A 17519-nucleotide genomic window follows, 5' to 3' on the forward strand; every position below is an offset into this window, starting at 1 on the left:
GGAGCCAGTGGAGCACGGTTTGGCATCAGGCTGCAGGGAATCACTGCAGAGCCCCAGGGGACCCTCCTGCCCTGCTCACTGCAACGACTCGTGCGGCTGCGCAGGTAGGAACACGCCTGTTTATTCCTTTCCCTGTCACATAATTGACTTGGTTTTGGTTCATAAGTTACATCCAATTATGCTGCGTGAGCATCTTTTTACAAGGCTAAACTTGGCCTGGGTGGAAAGCAACTGTCCAGGCACGGGTGGGGGATGCAGTGCCGGGGCTGCACGTCCCTGCAGCCGGGCGATGCCCTGCTCCGGCTGGCACCTGGGTTCCCTGAACTGGCAGCGGCTCGGCCCGGCTCAGCAGGAAGGGCACTGTCAGTGCGTGCTGGCAAGTGCCTGCAGCCTCTGGACAAGTTTGCTCTCTGTTTGGGTTTTGTCAGACGAGCCAGCAGGCTGGATGACAGCAGGAGAGGGCGTGAGCCAGTGCCTCGCGGGGTGCCCGGCCACATCCTGCTGCCTGCGGGCTGGGGAAGTGGGAGGCAGAGCGGTGCAGATGCTGCGACAGCTGCTGCAGCGGAGCCAGGGAAGGGTCTCAGGCGCAGGCTGCAGGACGCCTGGGGGCTGCCAGGCCACAGCCACCACCTGGCTGCTGGGGGCCTGAAACATCCCCAGGTGCCGTGGGGTCTTGACGTGAGCACCTCTGGGTATCCGTGGCTGCGATGCTGCAGCCCCTTGGTGCCCTTCCCTGCTGCCCCCAGGCTCGGTGCTCCCTGCAGCACAGCGTCAGGCCAAGGAGGGGACATTTCAAGTGCAAATGAAATTCCCAGTCCCAAGCTTCTGTGCCGTAGCAAGCCCGCAGGGATACAAGCTGCCTCCCTGCGTGTGCCTGCACAGGGACACCAGCGGGACAAAGCGCGTTTTGTCGCGTCTCCCCGAAAGCAGGCTGGTCTCTGCACTTTTCCTTTAATCCCGTGGGACGTTTTCTTCTATCCATTTGAGGTAGAGAGGGTTTCCTTGGTCAATAGGCAGACTGATGACTTCGGGAATTTCAAAGGGGTGGATGGATCTGAAGTGGAACCAGATGCAGAGAACAGAGTCACGGACCCATCCCCGCGGCAGGAACAGCCCCGCGTCGGCTCGCAGGCGCAGGAAGCAGAGGTCTCTGCTCGCAGCGGCACGTGTCAGCTGTGCCCCACGCATCCCACCGACTTCAAAGCACCCGCCTCTCCTTTTCGCCACGTGAGAATTTTGCTTTGAGTTTGGGGTTTACCACAGCCAGCAGCTGACTGCCAGGGGCCCTGGCTGTGCTCAGCGCTCGGCGCTGGGGAGGGCAGGATCCTGCCGGGAGGCAGCCGGGCAGTGACCTGCACGAGCAGGAGAAGCCCTCCTTGCTCCCAGTGCCGAGAGGCTGGTTGGAGCCCAGCAGCTGATACTCCTGCCAACCCGTTCTGAGCTGATGCAGTGTCTGGGTTTTTAGGGCTCACAGGGTACATCCAGCAGCACTTGAAACCCTCCTGGGTGGGACCTGGCTCGGGGAGCCTGAATCCCAAAGCCCAAGCATGAGATGGCAGCGTACCTTGGATGGAAACCCTGTGCTCCCCAGAGCCAGAGCCTCACCTGATGTAGTTGGACAATTCGCCTATTTTGGATGTCCTTGTTTTCACTAACTGCAGAGAGTAAAAGAAAAAAAAATTAAAAGGGAGAAATAAAGGGAGGGAGCAATCGCACACGCACAGCCCCAGTGCACCCGGCCAGCACTGGTGGTGGGACAGGAGCAACCCTGGGCTCTGCCCTGGGTCTGCCCCCATGCACAAGGTCAAGGGGCTGAGCCGAGCTGTTCCCCCTTGCCATGCCTGCAGGGGAGTGCTTGGGGTCCCTGAGAGCCATCCCAAATCTCAGGCAGGTTGGTGCCACCCTCCCCAAAACACCCTGCAGCCCCTTTTGGCTTGGGCTCTCTGGGATGTTTTTTTATATTTTTTTTTTTGTGACATAAGGAATTGTCACTTACCAGCAGTATTTCTGTGGATTCTTCCAGTTCCCCTTTCCAGAAATACCTATATTTAAAAGAAAAGAATAATCAGCAAATGCAGCTATGGGTGCAGCCATGCTGCTCCCCCTGGGGGGTTCAGTTTCCCTGCCTGGTGCTATCCGCACGTATCCCCTAAAAATCTGCTGTACTTGTGACCGAGCACCCCGGGTTCCCAGACCAGAGCCACCCTCGCTGTGCCAGGCTTGAGGTTGCTGGGGGCAGCAGGACAAGGCAAGGTGAGGGGCTGGGACTGGGGCCAGGGGCTGCGATGTGGGCACCTGGCTCCCCTCTTCCAGCAGGGACAGACCAGGAGCGCTCCTGCCGGCTGTTTTGGGGCTTTGCTCCCTAACTTCTCTAAAACAAGGGCAATCCCTTTGCATGGATGGCTGAGGATACCTACGGTGCCTGGCTGGCTTTATTCTGAGGTAAAAGATATCGCTCTTCCTTCCTGAAGGTGCTGCTTAATATTGCAAAAGCCTTTTCTGGTCCCTATCCTAGCTTCTTTTTAGGTTGTCTACAAACAGGAGCTGCGTCCTCAGGACCACAAATCACCCTGCTAGATCTCTGTAGCTAAGTAACCAAGAATTAAATGGTCCCCGCCGGCAGTCGGAGCATCTGTGCTCCTTAATAAGCTCAGTGCACTTTGCACGGGTGAGGATCATCTCGGCCACCCCCAACAACAACCAGAACCAGCAGCCTCCTGCCAAGTGCCTCCTTGCCCCAGGAGCCTCGGGGGGCCTCCTCCTTCTCCCCAGCGGCCCGGGGTTTGCCTCCTCCTTTGGGAATCCCCAGCCCAACTTACAAGGCCGAGCTCTTTGGCAGGATGTTCACGTAGGCAGCCAGTCTCTTGTCCATGATGCCCCTGGGTGAAACAGGAGGGCGTTAGTGCCTGCCCCCAGCCGTGACACCCGGGGCTCGGATGGAAGCTGAGGGGTCTGCCTCCCAGCCACGTATATATGCTGTCAAGCTATGCTTCTTCCTTGCAGAGCGAACTAAATGTGGAACTTGTTAATTTAACAACATCAAGGGTTTTCTACCCAAAACGTCCTAGAAATCCGAAGCCTAAATAAACTCCTTCCCCCATGCTTCCTCCTTTGGTTGTGGGCTGATTTATTGCAGAGCTGCTTGGTCTGCCAGCACAAGTGGTATTTAAGTGATTAAAGAGTATTGAAGCAAACTCAGGGTGGATTTTTGGAAGAACTAGGTCAAATGTTCTATTTGCTGACCACAACAATGTCTGGGCCCTTCTGTCGGTGGTGGCAGCCTCGTCCCTCCTGCAGGCGCCTCTTACAGGCGCTGTGCTGGTGCCTTCACCTTTCTTTAACACTGGCCTTGCCAGGAATTGTTCTGTACCGAGGGCTTGAACAGTGCAAACGTTGAACTACTAGATGATCTTGAACTGCAGAGAAGCTGACAGTTATTAGATATGGGAAGGCTCGATTCAACACCCTGCAAAAAGTAACCCTTAGTGAGCTAAAGAACTGAACCCATTCGGATTAACTACTGCTTCAATCCTTACATCCAGGTTATGGTACAGACTGAAGGTGATGACAAAACAAAGTATAAGAAATCTTAGCTTTCAAAAAGACATTATGAACTGTAAAAACGACAGACTTGGTCAGTGGCCAATGTGCTGCAGGAGACGAGCAGAAGACAGCCTGGCGGGGTGCTAATGTGCAGTTGCATCATGTATTGCAATCTGGCCTCTGACCCAGAAGGAAAGCTGAGCTCTTGTCTGAACGTGTATTAGCTCCCTTGCACATTGGTGTTAGCAGCCTGCCCTCTCTGTCCTTTTGCAGCACTTCATACCTTGCCTGTGGGGTGCAGGAAGGCAGTGGGAGCAGCCCCGGAGCTGCAAGGGAGCAGCTCTTCCCGTGGCTCTTACACAGCCTTGCCACTGCAGCAGTGACTCTGGTCATGACGATGATCTTTGGGATCTCGAGTGGTCTCCAGAATTTTCCTCCTGGTCTGTGGCTGCCAGCTGTTGTGGTGGGGAGGCTCTGGGGAAGCGGCAGCGTGGCGGGTGGACGGCTGAACCCCCGGCGGCACTGACGCCGCAGGAGGAACCCTACAGCAGCGCCGTCAGAAAGTCACAGGATGGGTAAGTCCCTGGCAGTGCTCCCACAAACCCAGCGGCACCCAGAGACACCTGGGGAGGGGACCAGTAAGTTCACTGGTGCACGGCCACAGCTCAATCACCGGTTGGGTTTCATGTCAAAGCCTGGCAAGGCGGTGGAGCTGGGCGTCCCTCTGCTGAGGGGCCACGGCCTGGGAGGACAGCTGTCCCCGCAGGCCCGGGGTTGTTTGCTCTAACCACGTGTAGCCAGCACGAGTCATTTAATGCTCGTAAAGCATCTTGAGTTAATCTGTGGACCAACAAACTGCGGCAGCGCACACAGAGATATCCCCGCTGCGTTTATCATGTGAGACACATGGCGCAAATCACTTTGTTTTGCCATCTGCAACTTCCAAGCCACTTGAGCGCAGGAGCCTTTTCGATTTGGGTGAGTAGCTCCTAATTACTTCTGCTTTGCCCCAATAAACGGTGATCTTAACCGATATCTTGAACTTTGTTCCAGCAAGCTGAGCGGAAACGAGCAGCCACCATGGTAACGGGAAACATTATAAGAAGCTGAACGTGGTCTGTGGAAAACGTCTGCATAATAGATGATATCTTTGGGTTGGGTACTTAATGCGTGTTTCTTTGTCCCTGCCTGACTAAACTATAGGCTCTGAAATGAGACAGATAAAATATTAATAAGCAGAAAAGCCAAGAAAAAGATACACACGAGTCTAAGGCAGAGCCAGAGGCTCACGGGCTGCTCAGGTGTTAGATGAGCTACGTGAGATGCAAGAGGCTGCACCGTCCAGCCCAGAGGGGCCAACTTCTCATAGCAGGCACAGGGGAGAGGCTGGATCTCCTGGGTGGGCCAGGGCTCTCTTCTGAGGATTTTAAGTTATCTCATCCAGATAAACTGGGTTAGAGATGGTGCAAATGAACAATCCAGGTGCTGAATTTTACCTATAGCTAGTCTGCTTTCACAAACCCTGAACTTTTCCTTAAAACCAGCAGACAATTTCCTTGCAGTCTGATCCTTCAAAGTAATTGCTCTTCCATTGAGCAACATGAAGGAAGAATAGACATGACAGTACCAGGAAAAAGGTGGGTGGGAAAATGAGCGGAGAAGCCCTGTCATCCTTTACAAATGTTACTCATTCCTACAAATTCCAGAACAAAAGAAAAATTACTCAACCAGTAAAAATGCAACCAGAGTACATAAATCTCAGCAATGGGGTGTGATTTATTTCCTCTCCCTTCCCTGCATGATAATGATCAAAGAGTGGAAAACTTTTGCAAAGCTGTTAAGATCAGGAACTGAGGGATCTTTTCAGCAGTCACGCACAGTTACTCATTTATTCAGAAGACATCCAGCAGTACAAATATAATTCTAGTTGAATTTCTTAATACAGTTAAAGTATTTAAGGTGACACAAAATCCCTTTCAGTAGCCGGTCAGCTCCTGAATGGCTGCTTGGGAACGGTCAGCTATTACAGAAGACAGGGAGAGTTTTTGGCAAGCAGGAGCACAGCAGGAAAAACAGCTCACAGGAGGTGTTGCAGGAAACTTAATGGTCCATCATAAACATTTCCCCAGTCAACACAGTTTCAGTAATTTGAACAAACCATCTATTGAGTCGGGGACTGACGGCTATGTGGAAAAACTGCATGCAAAACATCATGCAATGCATGTCATACACTGAAAGAGGAAAAAAAATCAAGGTAAAGCCCTCATTCCTTGAAGTTTGTTTGGTGAACAGCGTGCAGGCTTTCAGGTGGTATCTCACAAGTGCCTGCTCTGTGTTTTCTGTGGACCACTTCTGATTTTATTTATTTTTATGTTAGTGTACTGTGATTTATCGCTCTCCATAAACACTTATCCTGGAATTTGTTAACTGTTGTTCAGAGAAGAAGGAAGACTATAGCCCATCAGAGAACATGGGGCTGGGGCTTCATCCGTCTGAGGACCCAGAGATTTAGGGGCATGGCTTTAAAACTGATCTTGAAAACAAAAGGCAATGGAATAAATTAAGAATTAGCTTGATGTGTTACTGTGGCACTGACTTCAGAGGTAATTGTCAGCTTGCTTTTAGAAAGCGCAGCTCTTGTTAAGTGGATATGTGATACAGAGAAAGAGAACCAGAGGGAGTATAGCAGAAAAGGAACACTTTTTAGGCAGAAATGTGAAACCCCTAAAACAGCAGAGAAGCGCAGCTCCTCTCAAGGGACAAGGAATAGCTTTATTCGACGAAAAGCTGCTTTCGAATAATTCAAGCAGACAAGCAGGGGAAATTTCTCTGTACCTTGCAATATCCTTGGCAATCTGCTCATTGAGACAGTTGATGAAGGCAATGGAGTGGGTCCCAGAGATGTAGCTGCCAGTGACGGCAGCGTGCATGTGGAGAGCAAGACTTCTCAGCACTGGATACATCAGTAAAGACAGAGTCATCACCTAAAATGCAAAATATGAGTGCTGGCTTAAAGTAAAATGTTGCATTTCCTAAAAATAAGCATTTACCTTACCTCTGGTTCAAAGGAAGTCTCCAGCCTTCTTTCTTTCAACATTACAGTAATGCTCATTGTAATTTAAGTGAAAACATACTCACGGAGAGATTTATTCCCCTACAATGGGGCCAATCTAATACTCTGCCAAGCTGCCTCTGTTAAACTGTGTTTCTGTTTCAAAAAGGAGCGAGAAGGGAACCACACGAGGCTTGGCTCCCACAGCAGGCGCATCTACTTTCCGCTCAGGACACATGCCACAGCCGTCCGCTTGCTGTACATCCAGGGTGAAGCACATTGACTCCTCTAGGAAAGAGGGGGGACGGAGCCTGTGCCTCGCTGGGGATGTGGAAGGAGGAAAGCAGTATTTCCAGGAGAGGTAGGGGTCTGGATAATACATTCTGTGCAGGCCCTTCAGAGCTTTAGCCCTTTCCTGCAAACCCAGGACAATTACTGCATTCTGCTGACAGATGCTTCACAGTCCACCCAGGCTATCATGCAGCCCTCGCATAGCAGGCAAGGGAGGATAGGACTTAAATGCAGGTTTAAAATTCATTTCATCTTAATTAAAAGATAAGAATAGTACAGTCAAATTCAATCCTTTCAGGCACAGAAATCCTAATTGACATGGCCTGAGCCTGTATGGCTGCAGAAACAGTAATGCTCTTTCCATGTACTGCCAGTACAGTGGCAACAAGTTGTTTTGCTGTACATCACATCCCATTCCTGGCAAGCCCCTTGGCTGCTCTTTCTACTCACATGCCACAAACACGGTCACATAGAAATGTAATACATAAATTATCTCAGCCGGGACGTTGCTGAAATAGCAAGGTTAATTTGGTGTGCTGAGTAACAGCAAAAGGATGGGTGCCTGCGCCCTGGGTTGCAGCACTCACTGTCGCTGCACAGCTGCTCTTCTCTTTGTCTCTTGTCTTGTTTTTTAAATAAACAGCATCTGGCCCTTAGTCAACGACAATGATAAAAAGGTTTTGATCAGACTAAGAAGATACTCTTTTTTTATTCCCCCTTATTTCTACCCTCTGAAAAAACTCCCATTACAGGACTAATGTCAGAGATTTTTTTCTTTCAAGATTGAATTAAAAAAAAAATCTCTCGTTACCACAAAGACAGGAAGTCTTTTCTGTTTGTAAAATGACTGATGTTCTTTATTAGCAGTCTCCTCTTTTTCAATCCATTTGAGGGGGTTTCTCATAATAATTTTTAGAGCTTCTTTTGTGTTCTTTTTTTTCCGCTAAGCCATTTAACAAGTACTCCGCAACAAATCCCAGAACCCACTCAGATAGTTACAAGCCAGACAGAGATATGCTGGTGTATCTACTTTTCCAGATTAGGATGTAATCATGTTCTCTGCTTAGGAAAAAAATCTGACCCGCTCAGCATGGCAATCATTAATCTTCTTGGAAGATGTGTGTGCATGTGACGAGGAAATCCCCTTGAACATTTGTATTGAATAGAAGTATAATAGTCACCACCCTCTTGTTTTTTGTTTGTTGGTGTTTTGCTGTTGTTATTTGTTTTCTGAAAAGAAAGATTACAGCACTTTTTTTTTCTTTTTTCTTTTTGTTCTTAGCGTACTTGTATTTGCCAAAGGATGGTGCAAAAACGAAGGATGGAAACTTCAGGATTCCCACCTGACAAACCAAATATACTCATGACTGCCAAAATGTCAAAGCGAACAAAGCTGACAACCCTGCTGTGCGATTGTATTTCACTGACAAGCACTGACTGGCACAACGACAGCCGAGTTTACAGAGACTTAAGATTTTTGCAAGATTTATTTGTTTTGGCTTTGGCGAACCACAAACAGCTTCGGGGATCAAAATCACCAGGTTAGGGCTTTCCCTAAACGCCTCTAGCGTGGACGAGGCACCGTGCAAAAACCAGAACAGAAACAAAAACAAACAAAACCCAACCCAAACAACGCCGCGGCTGGTGGCGACCTTCAGGCTCCCTCGGCACGAGTGGAAACAAACCCCAAAATTCGTTGTGACAACGCCTTCGCCCCTTCCCTTCCGTGCACCCCCGGGCTCCGGCCGCCCCCCCCGGCTGCCCCCGCTCCCCGCCCGGGCTCCCACTTACCAGCAGCACCGTGCCGCGGCCCGGCCGGGGGCAGCCCTGGGCGGCGGGCAGGGGGCAGCGCTGGCTCAGCGCCTCCATCGGCCCGGCCGGGAGGGAGCCGCGTCCCCGCCGAGCCGCCACCTGCTCTGCCCGGCCCGGGGCCGCTGCCCGGAGGGGGGGAGCCCGGCCCTGGCTCCTCCTCCGCGGCCTGCGGGCGGCTGCTGCCCGCCGGGGCTGGGGCACGGAGCGGCCGCCCCCCGCCTTCATCCTCCCGGCCCTTGGGGTTTTGTGATTCTCGGGTTGTTTGCTTGGGGTTTTGGTTTGTGCGTTTTGGGGTTGTTTGCTTTGGGTTTGCTTTATGGTTTTTGGGGTTTTGCTTTGTTGGTTTTGTTTTGTTTTGTTTTGCTTTGTTTTTTTTTGGGGGGAGGGTTTTGTTTTGCTTTGTTTTGTTTTGTTTTCCCTCAGACTTATTTTGTTTGCTTGTTTTTGTTTTATTTATTTATTTATTTATTGAGACTTAACATTCTCGGTGCTTTGCATTCTTTGGGCAGAAACTGACAGAAAGCCGGTACGTTATCCAGACCTGACGCATTTAACACCACTCCCGCCAGCCAGGGAGCAGCGGGGGGCTTCCGTCTGCCCCCGACCGTTACCCCCGGTACCCCCGGGGTGCTTACTCTCCTCCTCGGCCCCTCGAGGGGTCGCGGCTGCCCCCCGGCAGCACCGGGCGCCCCGCACCCGCCCCACAGCCCCGGGGCCGAGGCGGGCCGGGCCGAGCCGGGCCGGGCCAGGCCCCGCCGTCTCCTAGCAACGCCCGCCGCGCAGCCGCCCAATCGCATCGCGCAGCGGCGGAGGGGCCCCCACGGGGCGGGTGGCGGCCGCCATTTTGTTTCCGGCGGTGGCGGACGCGAAGGAAGCCCTTAGCGACAGCGCGCGGTTGCCAGGGGCGGCGGCGGCGGCGGGCCCCGGGGCGGCGCTGCCAAGATGGCGGAGGCCGTGGCGGAGCTGCTGGAGCGGGCGGCGCGGCGGGGGGCGCCGCTGGAGGAGCTGCGGGCCCTGCGGCTGGCCCTGCAGGCCGTGCCGCCCGCCGCCCTGCGCGCCCGCCTCAGCGACGACCACCTGGGAGCGCTCTTCGCCCTCCTCAGCGTCAATGACCGGTGAGCGGCGGCCCGGCCTAGGCCTGTCCTGTCATGCCCTGCTGCCTCCCCTCGCCCCTTCCCCCTGAGCGCCTCTTGCTGCCCTCTGTCCCCTTCCCTGGCCTCCTCCGCGGTGGCACAGACGAGGAGGGGGTCCTAAAGGCCTCGTGTCTCTCTCTGTCCCGCCCAGGGAGCAGGTTTCTACGTGTGTTTCCATCCTGGAGAGGCTCCTGCAGGCCCTGGACCCGCTCTACATAATCCAGAACCTGAAAGAAGAGCTGCAGAAAGGGCTTTTCCACCCCGACGACTCTGTGAAAATCCTCACCATATCTCAGGTACAGGTTTTGCTCCAGGGTGGGACAGGGGTGCATCGTGGGCCAGGCTAGGTTTGTCCAAACCTGTTACTGGCATTTTGTGGCCTAAATTGTGACAAAAACACTACATCGTGTGTTATCTGCAGGCTTGTGCTCTTATATGTGGTTTTGGATAGTTACTGTGCAATATGTCAGTATATAATGCTTAATGATATATCTATTAAACATAATATATGAAGCTACGTCTTGACAGAAGTAACTTGTAACTGAATCTTCTGTTTATTGAGGGCTGTTGTGTGTTCTGGGTAAAGCATTCTAAGCCAGCGCTGACAGCAGGTGCTGTAAGAACTAAATGTAGCAATATTTTAATATTTGGGATACTTGGAACAGCACTGGGAAAACACTGGGGAGGAAAAGGCTTAACCGAGTTGGTATTTGTTGCTTTGAGTTAAAAGAACAGAATTGTGTAGCGGTGTAGTTTGGGATGGAGCTCTCGTGGTTTCAGGTCCAGTCCTCAGCTTACAGCAGGCTGCTCAGGGTGTTGTCCAGCTGAGTTCTGGGTGTTTCCAAAAATGGTGATTCCATCTCTCTGGGTAGCTATTCTAGTGCTGGCATGTCTGTGTGGAAAAACTTTGTTTTGGTATCTTTCAACATCGTTACTTAATATTGCCCTTAGATTGGGAGGATTGTTGAAAATTCGGATGCTGTTAGAGAAATTCTCAACAGTCCCGAACTGTTACGGCAAATAATAAATTGCATTGGTGGAGAGAAAATAGCAGTGGCTAAAGAGGTAAGCATTGCTTTCTTTTTTTTTTTTTCTTCCTTTACAAATGGATGTAGACATGGCATAGGATGCTTTTTCTACTGTTATTGAGATGTCAGCCTTTGCTCTCCTTTAAAGAAAGGAGAGATCATGTGGCTTGAAAGATGTTGTAATCACATAGGTGCCTTAAGCCCAGAATTTTCTTAAATGTGATTTAAAAATTTTACTCAGACCTGTTATCTTCCAGTAGCTGTTGATGCAAAGCTGAACTTACAGGTCTGCATCTGATGCCAGAGGCTTGTATCACCCCCTGCGGGTGGGCATAACTAGCCCTTGTCAGTGATACAATAATTTCCATTGAAAAGTGAATGAAAACTGAAATTTTAGATGTATAACATGATTTTATATGTTTGTAAAGAACACTGAAACTGTCTGATCATTCTGGATTTTTGTCCCTTTGTGTTATAGTAAGCTACTGTTTTTATTTACAGGCCATCAAATCGCTCTCAAGAATAGCGCAGACACAAGAGGGCTTAGAGGCTTTATTTGTGAGCAGTTTGTTGAGCGACTTGAAAAATGTCATGGCGACAAACGATGTTGTTCGATACAGAGTGTATGAGGTAGGAATGAGATCAGTGTTGTCCTTCTGAATGACGTTGTTCTGCACTTCTCTTGGACTGTGATTCGGAATTACAGCTTGGATTTTGCAACATGCTTTTAAGTTAGCGTTCATTACTTTTTAACTGCTTCACTAAGTTTTCTTCATGTCTGTGCTTTGTCGAGACTAGAAGGGAGCAGGAAGGGTACAGCACTGTTGGTCCTCAAGTAATGTCAGAACTTCTCTTTCTCAGTTTATGGTAGGAAGGTGTGAAGTCCTGTTTACGTCTCTTATTTGCTAACTTGTGGTGCTTAGAACACTGGAGGGGCGACACAGAATGACTAAAGATGCAATTAAATGCTTGCCTCTCTGAAAGTAAGGGTAAAATACCATCTGTGATCTCATCACCACTGGAGGTAAAGAGCTGTTGAAAGCTCAGAAGGGGGAAGAGATGAGATAGTAAGTGTGCTGATCTAGATATGTATGACAAAAGAGAAATGATACGGTTTAGCTATTCTAGATCTTAATGTACATAGCAGTGATGATCCCTTGAAGACGGTTTGAATAGAATCAAATATCAACTTGGAATGCTCTATGAGCCCGTTTCAGACAAACAGATAAATACAGAATTTCATGTTTTCATAATTTAATATTTAAATAATTAATCTGTGTTGTAAGATGTATTTGGTCATTATTGTGAACTGTTAACGTTACAATGTTTTTATAAACCAGCCTTTTTTTCCCCCTGTGCTTTTATATAGTTAATTGTTGAGATTTCTTCAGTGTCAGCAGACTCGCTCAGTTACTGCGCAAACAGTGGATTGATATCGGACTTAATTGGAGAGCTGACTGGAGATGATGTACTGGTCAGGTATGTTACAGCGAGTTCGACATTTCCCCAATTGCTAAACAGTGATGTTTGGTCTTATTTAAAATAACTCTCTTTAAACGCAGTTGTGTTTGTTTCTCATTAAACCCTTTAAATTTGAGAACCAGGATGAAATTTCTGCAATATGCTGTGGTAGTTGTATTGTTGGGTTGCAATGTAAATGCTGCTGGAAAGTTGTCTTTCTTTAGGTATATCATCAGAAAGCAGAGTGAGCTTGGACGAGTATTTCACAGCTGTGGTTTTGTTTTTGTTTCTCTTCTTTGGTTGGTTGTTTTTTTGTAAGGGTAGAAAAACTTTGTATGTTTTCTTAATCTCTCTGTACTTCTACAATCTGTCTGAAGGAGGCCAAATGAACTTTTTGTCTGTTTCAGAGCTACGTGCATAGAGATGGTGACCTCGCTGGCCCATACTCCGCATGGACGTCAGTATCTTGCTCAACAAGGAGTTATCGATAAAATTTCAAACATCATCATTGGTGCAGAGTCTGATCCTTTCTCAGGCTTCTACTTACCAGGTTACATCATGCATTTCTTATTTCCATTGCTTACCGCTTGCATTCAGTAATACGTTAAACTGGGAGGACTACTAAGCCTCTGTTTTGAAGGCTCATGAATTTTTGAGTAGTAAAGCACATGTTGGACATGCACAACATGCTGAAGGACAGTCTAATACGTGAATCATTCATTTAGAGTGGGTAGCAAAGGTATGATCTGCAGAGACTGTACCAGAGGTTTGATGTTTGTGTTCTTGTTGTGTTTTTTTTAAGAGGACAGAAGATACATCGTGAATTAAGTCGCTGTTAAAAGATGAATACATCTTGTCATAGAACAGTTGTACTCACCTGGACTGTGCAAAGACAATGTCCAAGTTGTGATGCTGTCTTTTATAGTCTTAAGCTTCTTTTGGCTTTTTCCTTAGTTCTGTGCCTTTCACAGTGTTAATAGCATTTAATAGTGAATCAATTAACAATTAAATACAATTATCAGTGAATAAGTCTTATGTTCATGTATCATTAATTTTGAAATTCTTACGTTGTTGTTATTCCACTCTGAACACTTTTGTTTTGTCTTGTTCTATCAGGTTTTGTTAAATTTTTTGGAAATCTGGCTATTGTAGATAGCCCACAGCAGATCTGCGAACGATACCCTGTCTTTATGGAAAAAGTCTTTGAAATGGCAGAAAGTCATGATCCAACCATGATTGGAGTGGCTGTGGACACACTGGGAATCCTGGGATCAACTGTAGAAGGCAAACAGGTTTTACAGAAAACTAGTTAGTATGATTTATTTATTTTTTTTAACAAAATATTCTCAGTATATCATACAAGAGCAAGCTGATAATGGTATAATAGAGAAAAGAATTGAAAAACTTCTGTCTAATAATCAAGGGGGTCTCTTTGAATAGCTGTGGTATAGCAGATAAGATGTCTTAATAGTCTTGCCAGGCATGGCAGTGTGAAATGCCCAGCAGTGAGAATTCTGGTATCACAAGTGCGATTCAAGTTACTCCTCTCCAGTGAAGTGCATCGTATGAATCATCGGTAGTCTTGTAATTTTAGCTTCCTTTGTTTCTACTTACGGCGTGGCCTTTTCACCAGGGTTAGAAATGTAATGGCACTTTCCTTACAGGCTGCATTTATTTTCTTAATATAAAATGGTTCAGAGGATTCAAAGTAGGTGATAATTTTTTTGTTGTTTGTTTTTTGCTGATTGTCCAAAGTGAAAAACTTTTAAATGAAAATGTGTGAGCATATAACTGTTGCGGCTTTGTAGAATGGGATTGGACATATCTAATCACAAATATACTAGGGTGTGTACTTCCCAAGATGACTCAATTATCTGTGACAAATAACTTCCTTTCTGACGTTCCTTGGATAGTCTAGAGATTGACCATAAAGCTTTGTATTCATCTACTGTAGGTCTATATGAAGCAAAGAGAATCTTTACTCTTTTTATTATAGCGGATCAAAAGCAATCCTTTCTCAGATTTTATATGCAACCTTTATATACTCTTTCTACCAGTTAATATAATATAATGTGACTGATCAGTAAAATTGTACTTTTTCCGAAGGTCTATCTGAATTACTTCAAAGTGCTTTTTTTTTTTTTCCTCTCCCAAAGGAAGCAGATTTCAAAATCTGTTAAACAAAATAGGGCACCAGGCAAAGAATGCCCCTACAGAGCTACGACTTCGATGTTTGGATGCCATTTCATCTCTTCTTTACTTGCCTGTATGTTTTTGTTTGTTTGTTTGTTTTTAAAATCTATAAAAATGAAATAATTGTGCATCTCGTTAACCATGTGAAGACTTTCTGCAGCATTCAGCTTAGGTAGTAGTGGTAGCTTTCGAATACTGTGAGTCGGTAACTTTACTGTCCTGAAGTTCTCTGGTTTGTTTGTTTGCCTAAAGTTTGAGCTTGTAAGAGACCACATGTTATGAAATTTGTTTATAAAACTTGAGGTCAAGGTATTGTTAGGAAAGGAATGAGAGTAAACAGCTGAATATTCTTGTGCTTTAAAGGCAAACTGCTCTGACTGTATGTTCTTTAGAGTCAGTGACCTAGCTTTAATAATGCAGCTCTAAGTGAGCAGTTTTTGTTTATCTTACAGCACGGCACTTCTCTCATGTATTAAAATCAGTTTATTTAATTCTGTCATCCAAGCTAAATGAAATATAGATAGCTATTTCTTCATTCATGAAAATATGTTGAAAATATAAGGTATTTCAGTTTATTTTGCTGGTGGTTTGTTTTAAATAACTTAAACTTTCTGAGCATGTACTTAAAACTTGAATTTTATTTATAATCCTAACCAAACTCTCCTGTTTCTATACATTTTTCTGATATATGTAGCCAGAGCAGCAGACAGAAGACCTTTTAACAATGACTGAATCATGGTTCACATCCTTGTCTAGCCAGCCGTTGGAACTCTTCAGGAGTATCAGTACTCAGCCGTTCCCTGATCTCCACTGTGGGGCTTTAAGAGTGTTTACTGTAAGTTTTTTTTTGTTTGTTTGTTTACTGTAAGTTTCTTTGCTTTTAAAGATCAGGTAGTGAATTGTAATGTACTCAGCCTCACATTTTTCAGTGGCGGTCACACGTTTTTCTTTTTTTGTTTTGTCTTTTTGAAGTCCTGAAGCAGTCAGAAATAACATCACTTGCATTCACCATTTAAATAACGGATCATGTGGGCAGTGCTTATTTTCTTATAAAGTTTAATAATAATAAGTGCTATACTGTATGTCGCTGCTTTGATAATTTACTTAAAATGTTAGAGAGAAGCACTGCACTGTACTTGGTTTCCAGTGATAAATACTGCTGCTTATATGGTGGTTGCACAATTACTGTGTAGAATGAATATCCCACTTCAGTTTTCTCTGTTCTTTGACTTTTAGCTTAACAGCCTTCTGTGTAACTGGTTTTTGGGTGTTTTCTAAAATGAGGTGTTCTTCCCCCTCTTTTTGTCTTTGCATATAGGCTATTGCAAATCAACCGTGGGCGCAGAAGTTGATGCTGAACAGTCCAGGGTTTGTGGAATACATCGTGGACAGATCTGTGGAACCTGATAAAGCTTCGAAGGATGCCAAGTATGAACTGGTTAAGGCCCTTGTAAACTCCAAAACAATTGCGGAAATCTTTGGAAATCAGTATTACTTGAGGCTTAGGGCTTACTTGCGTGAAGGCCCCTATTATGCTAAGGCAGTTTCTACTACAGCTGTGGAAGGAGCAGAATAATATCACTGATGTCTTGGTTGCCCTTCTTACAAACCACGTTACTGAAATTGATGTTAAGATGTAAGGTGTAAAGGCTCTCCACACGGGAGTCATCTTAGATTGTCTCTTTAAAGGAACACGAAGCACTTTGACTCTTTGAAATGAGAGTCATGAGAGCAAATCAAAACCTATAGGGCATAGTGTAATTTTCCACAGAATCTCATGGCAGAAGTTCTCTGTGTACTGTCCTGAGACAAGTAAACAAGGTAAGCATTCTATCAACTGCTGGCTGTTTTATTTTGCAGAAATTATCAGTGTTTACTTAAAACTGTTCTTGGGTTTGGAATTCCTATCACGTTTTCTCAGTAGATCACAGTTGAATTAAAAAAAAAAAAAAGCCAAAAACCCTTGAGGTTTGTAACCTCCGATGCTGCCATGGTTTCTCTTTTTTAAAAATTTTATTACTACTTTTTTCTATCTGCTGAAGTTGGCCCTTGCATAGAAGACACTTTTAGCTAGATTTAGTTCTGCCAGAAACTCAGGTGGTAAGAAAAAGCTAGTAATATTCTGTCCACATGAGGGAGTATAAACTGGCTTCTCTTCTCTCATCAACTTGCTGGATGTAAGTCTTGTTTGAATAAGTCCTAAATATTGTTTACATTTTATACTGAGGATTACAAAAATAAAAACAAAACACTTAGCCCTTTTAAAAACAAGTGAAAGCAAACTCTAGTGTATAAAACCAAATTGGGAGCTTTGTGTCATTAGCTGTCTATTTTCAGCAAGTAAACTGAGGTGCCAAAGGAGCATGAGCTACAAATCCACTTCAGAACCAAATCTTAAACAGTTTACACTTTTTTTTATCAAAGATGATTTTTTAATTTAAGTGTTATTTAAAAGAAAATATGTACCAATTTTATCTACCGGAGTTGGAATAAAAGGGGTAAGAACATCAAAGCTTTCATGTTTAAAGGCATGAACCGAATTAGGAGGCTATAAACGTAGTACCTCGTGAGGCTTTGTCTCCTCTGAAGATGGTCAGCTAGCACGTGGGTGAGGTACAGAACTAGCCGGACCACCGGTCACTTTAGTGACCTGTGATGTGTTGGTCCATAAACAGAGACCACAATGTACTTTATACAAAAGGTTTATATTGTTTTTGCTGAGAATGTAAGACACAAATCTGAGGATAAGTTGGGGGAAGCATAATAAAACGTGAATTAACTACTTCGGGGCTTGCTTTAGTAGTGTACTAAGTTGGGTATGCCTCTATGGAAAGTACTTGCCCTGTGTCTCTGCTCTGCCAAGTGAAATGGGATGATTTAGTCATGCAGTAACCCTTTTATTGCTTGTAGTAGCTTCGGGCTGCAGCAGAGGTGATAGCATTGCCTGCCAAAAAATTGCTGGCAAGGAATTGAACTGGGCTCTGAGAAGCAGGGTAGTTGGGGAAA

General features: G+C 46.3%; 2 protein-coding genes across 2 annotated transcripts; one reads left to right on the forward strand and one right to left on the reverse strand.

Annotated features, from left to right (window-relative positions):
• Positions 1-104: 104 nt before the first annotated feature.
• LOC106040738 (protein CutA homolog) lies at positions 105-8852 on the reverse strand. The gene is made up of 6 exons (XM_048055405.2): positions 8678-8852; positions 6379-6527; positions 2820-2879; positions 1997-2042; positions 1606-1655; positions 105-1054 (listed from the first exon to the last, which is right to left on the reverse strand). Exons 1-6 carry the CDS (start codon positions 8753-8755, stop codon positions 952-954), a joined length of 486 nt encoding a protein of 161 aa, XP_047911362.2. The 5' UTR covers positions 8756-8852; the 3' UTR covers positions 105-951.
• Positions 8853-9547: 695 nt separating this feature from the next.
• On the forward strand, positions 9548-16762 carry PSMD5 (proteasome 26S subunit, non-ATPase 5). The gene is made up of 10 exons (XM_013188680.3): positions 9548-9813; positions 9983-10127; positions 10783-10896; positions 11361-11489; positions 12229-12338; positions 12728-12870; positions 13437-13628; positions 14477-14586; positions 15208-15348; positions 15832-16762. The coding sequence occupies exons 1-10, from the start codon at positions 9641-9643 to the stop codon at positions 16087-16089; spliced, it is 1515 nt and encodes a 504-aa protein (XP_013044134.2). The 5' UTR covers positions 9548-9640; the 3' UTR covers positions 16090-16762.
• The last annotated feature ends 757 nt before the right edge of the window (positions 16763-17519 follow it).

The sequence above is a fragment of the Anser cygnoides genome, chromosome 20 (genome assembly GCF_040182565.1).
Source record: "Anser cygnoides isolate HZ-2024a breed goose chromosome 20, Taihu_goose_T2T_genome, whole genome shotgun sequence".
In the NCBI taxonomy this organism is placed as follows: Eukaryota; Metazoa; Chordata; class Aves; order Anseriformes; family Anatidae; genus Anser; species Anser cygnoides.

What these genes read in the sequence shown, in the direction of transcription:
- PSMD5 (XM_013188680.3), top strand. Translation starts at nt 9,641, where the DNA reads ATGGCGGAGGCCGTGGCGGAGCTGCTGGAGCGGGCGGCGCGGCGGGGG. An exon ending in AAATCCTCACCATATCTCAG is followed by an intron (nt 10,128 to 10,782) that starts GTACAGGTTTTG and finishes TATTGCCCTTAG; the next exon opens with ATTGGGAGGATTGTTGAAAA. An exon ending in AAATAGCAGTGGCTAAAGAG is followed by an intron (nt 10,897 to 11,360) that starts GTAAGCATTGCT and finishes TTTTATTTACAG; the next exon opens with GCCATCAAATCGCTCTCAAG.
- LOC106040738 (XM_048055405.2), bottom strand. Translation starts at nt 8,755, where the DNA reads ATGGAGGCGCTGAGCCAGCGCTGCCCCCTGCCCGCCGCCCAGGGCTGC. An exon ending in GCCGCGGCACGGTGCTGCTG is followed by an intron (nt 6,528 to 8,677) that starts GTAAGTGGGAGC and finishes TTTGCATTTTAG; the next exon opens with GTGATGACTCTGTCTTTACT. An exon ending in ATTGCCAAGGATATTGCAAG is followed by an intron (nt 2,880 to 6,378) that starts GTACAGAGAAAT and finishes TGTTTCACCCAG; the next exon opens with GGGCATCATGGACAAGAGAC.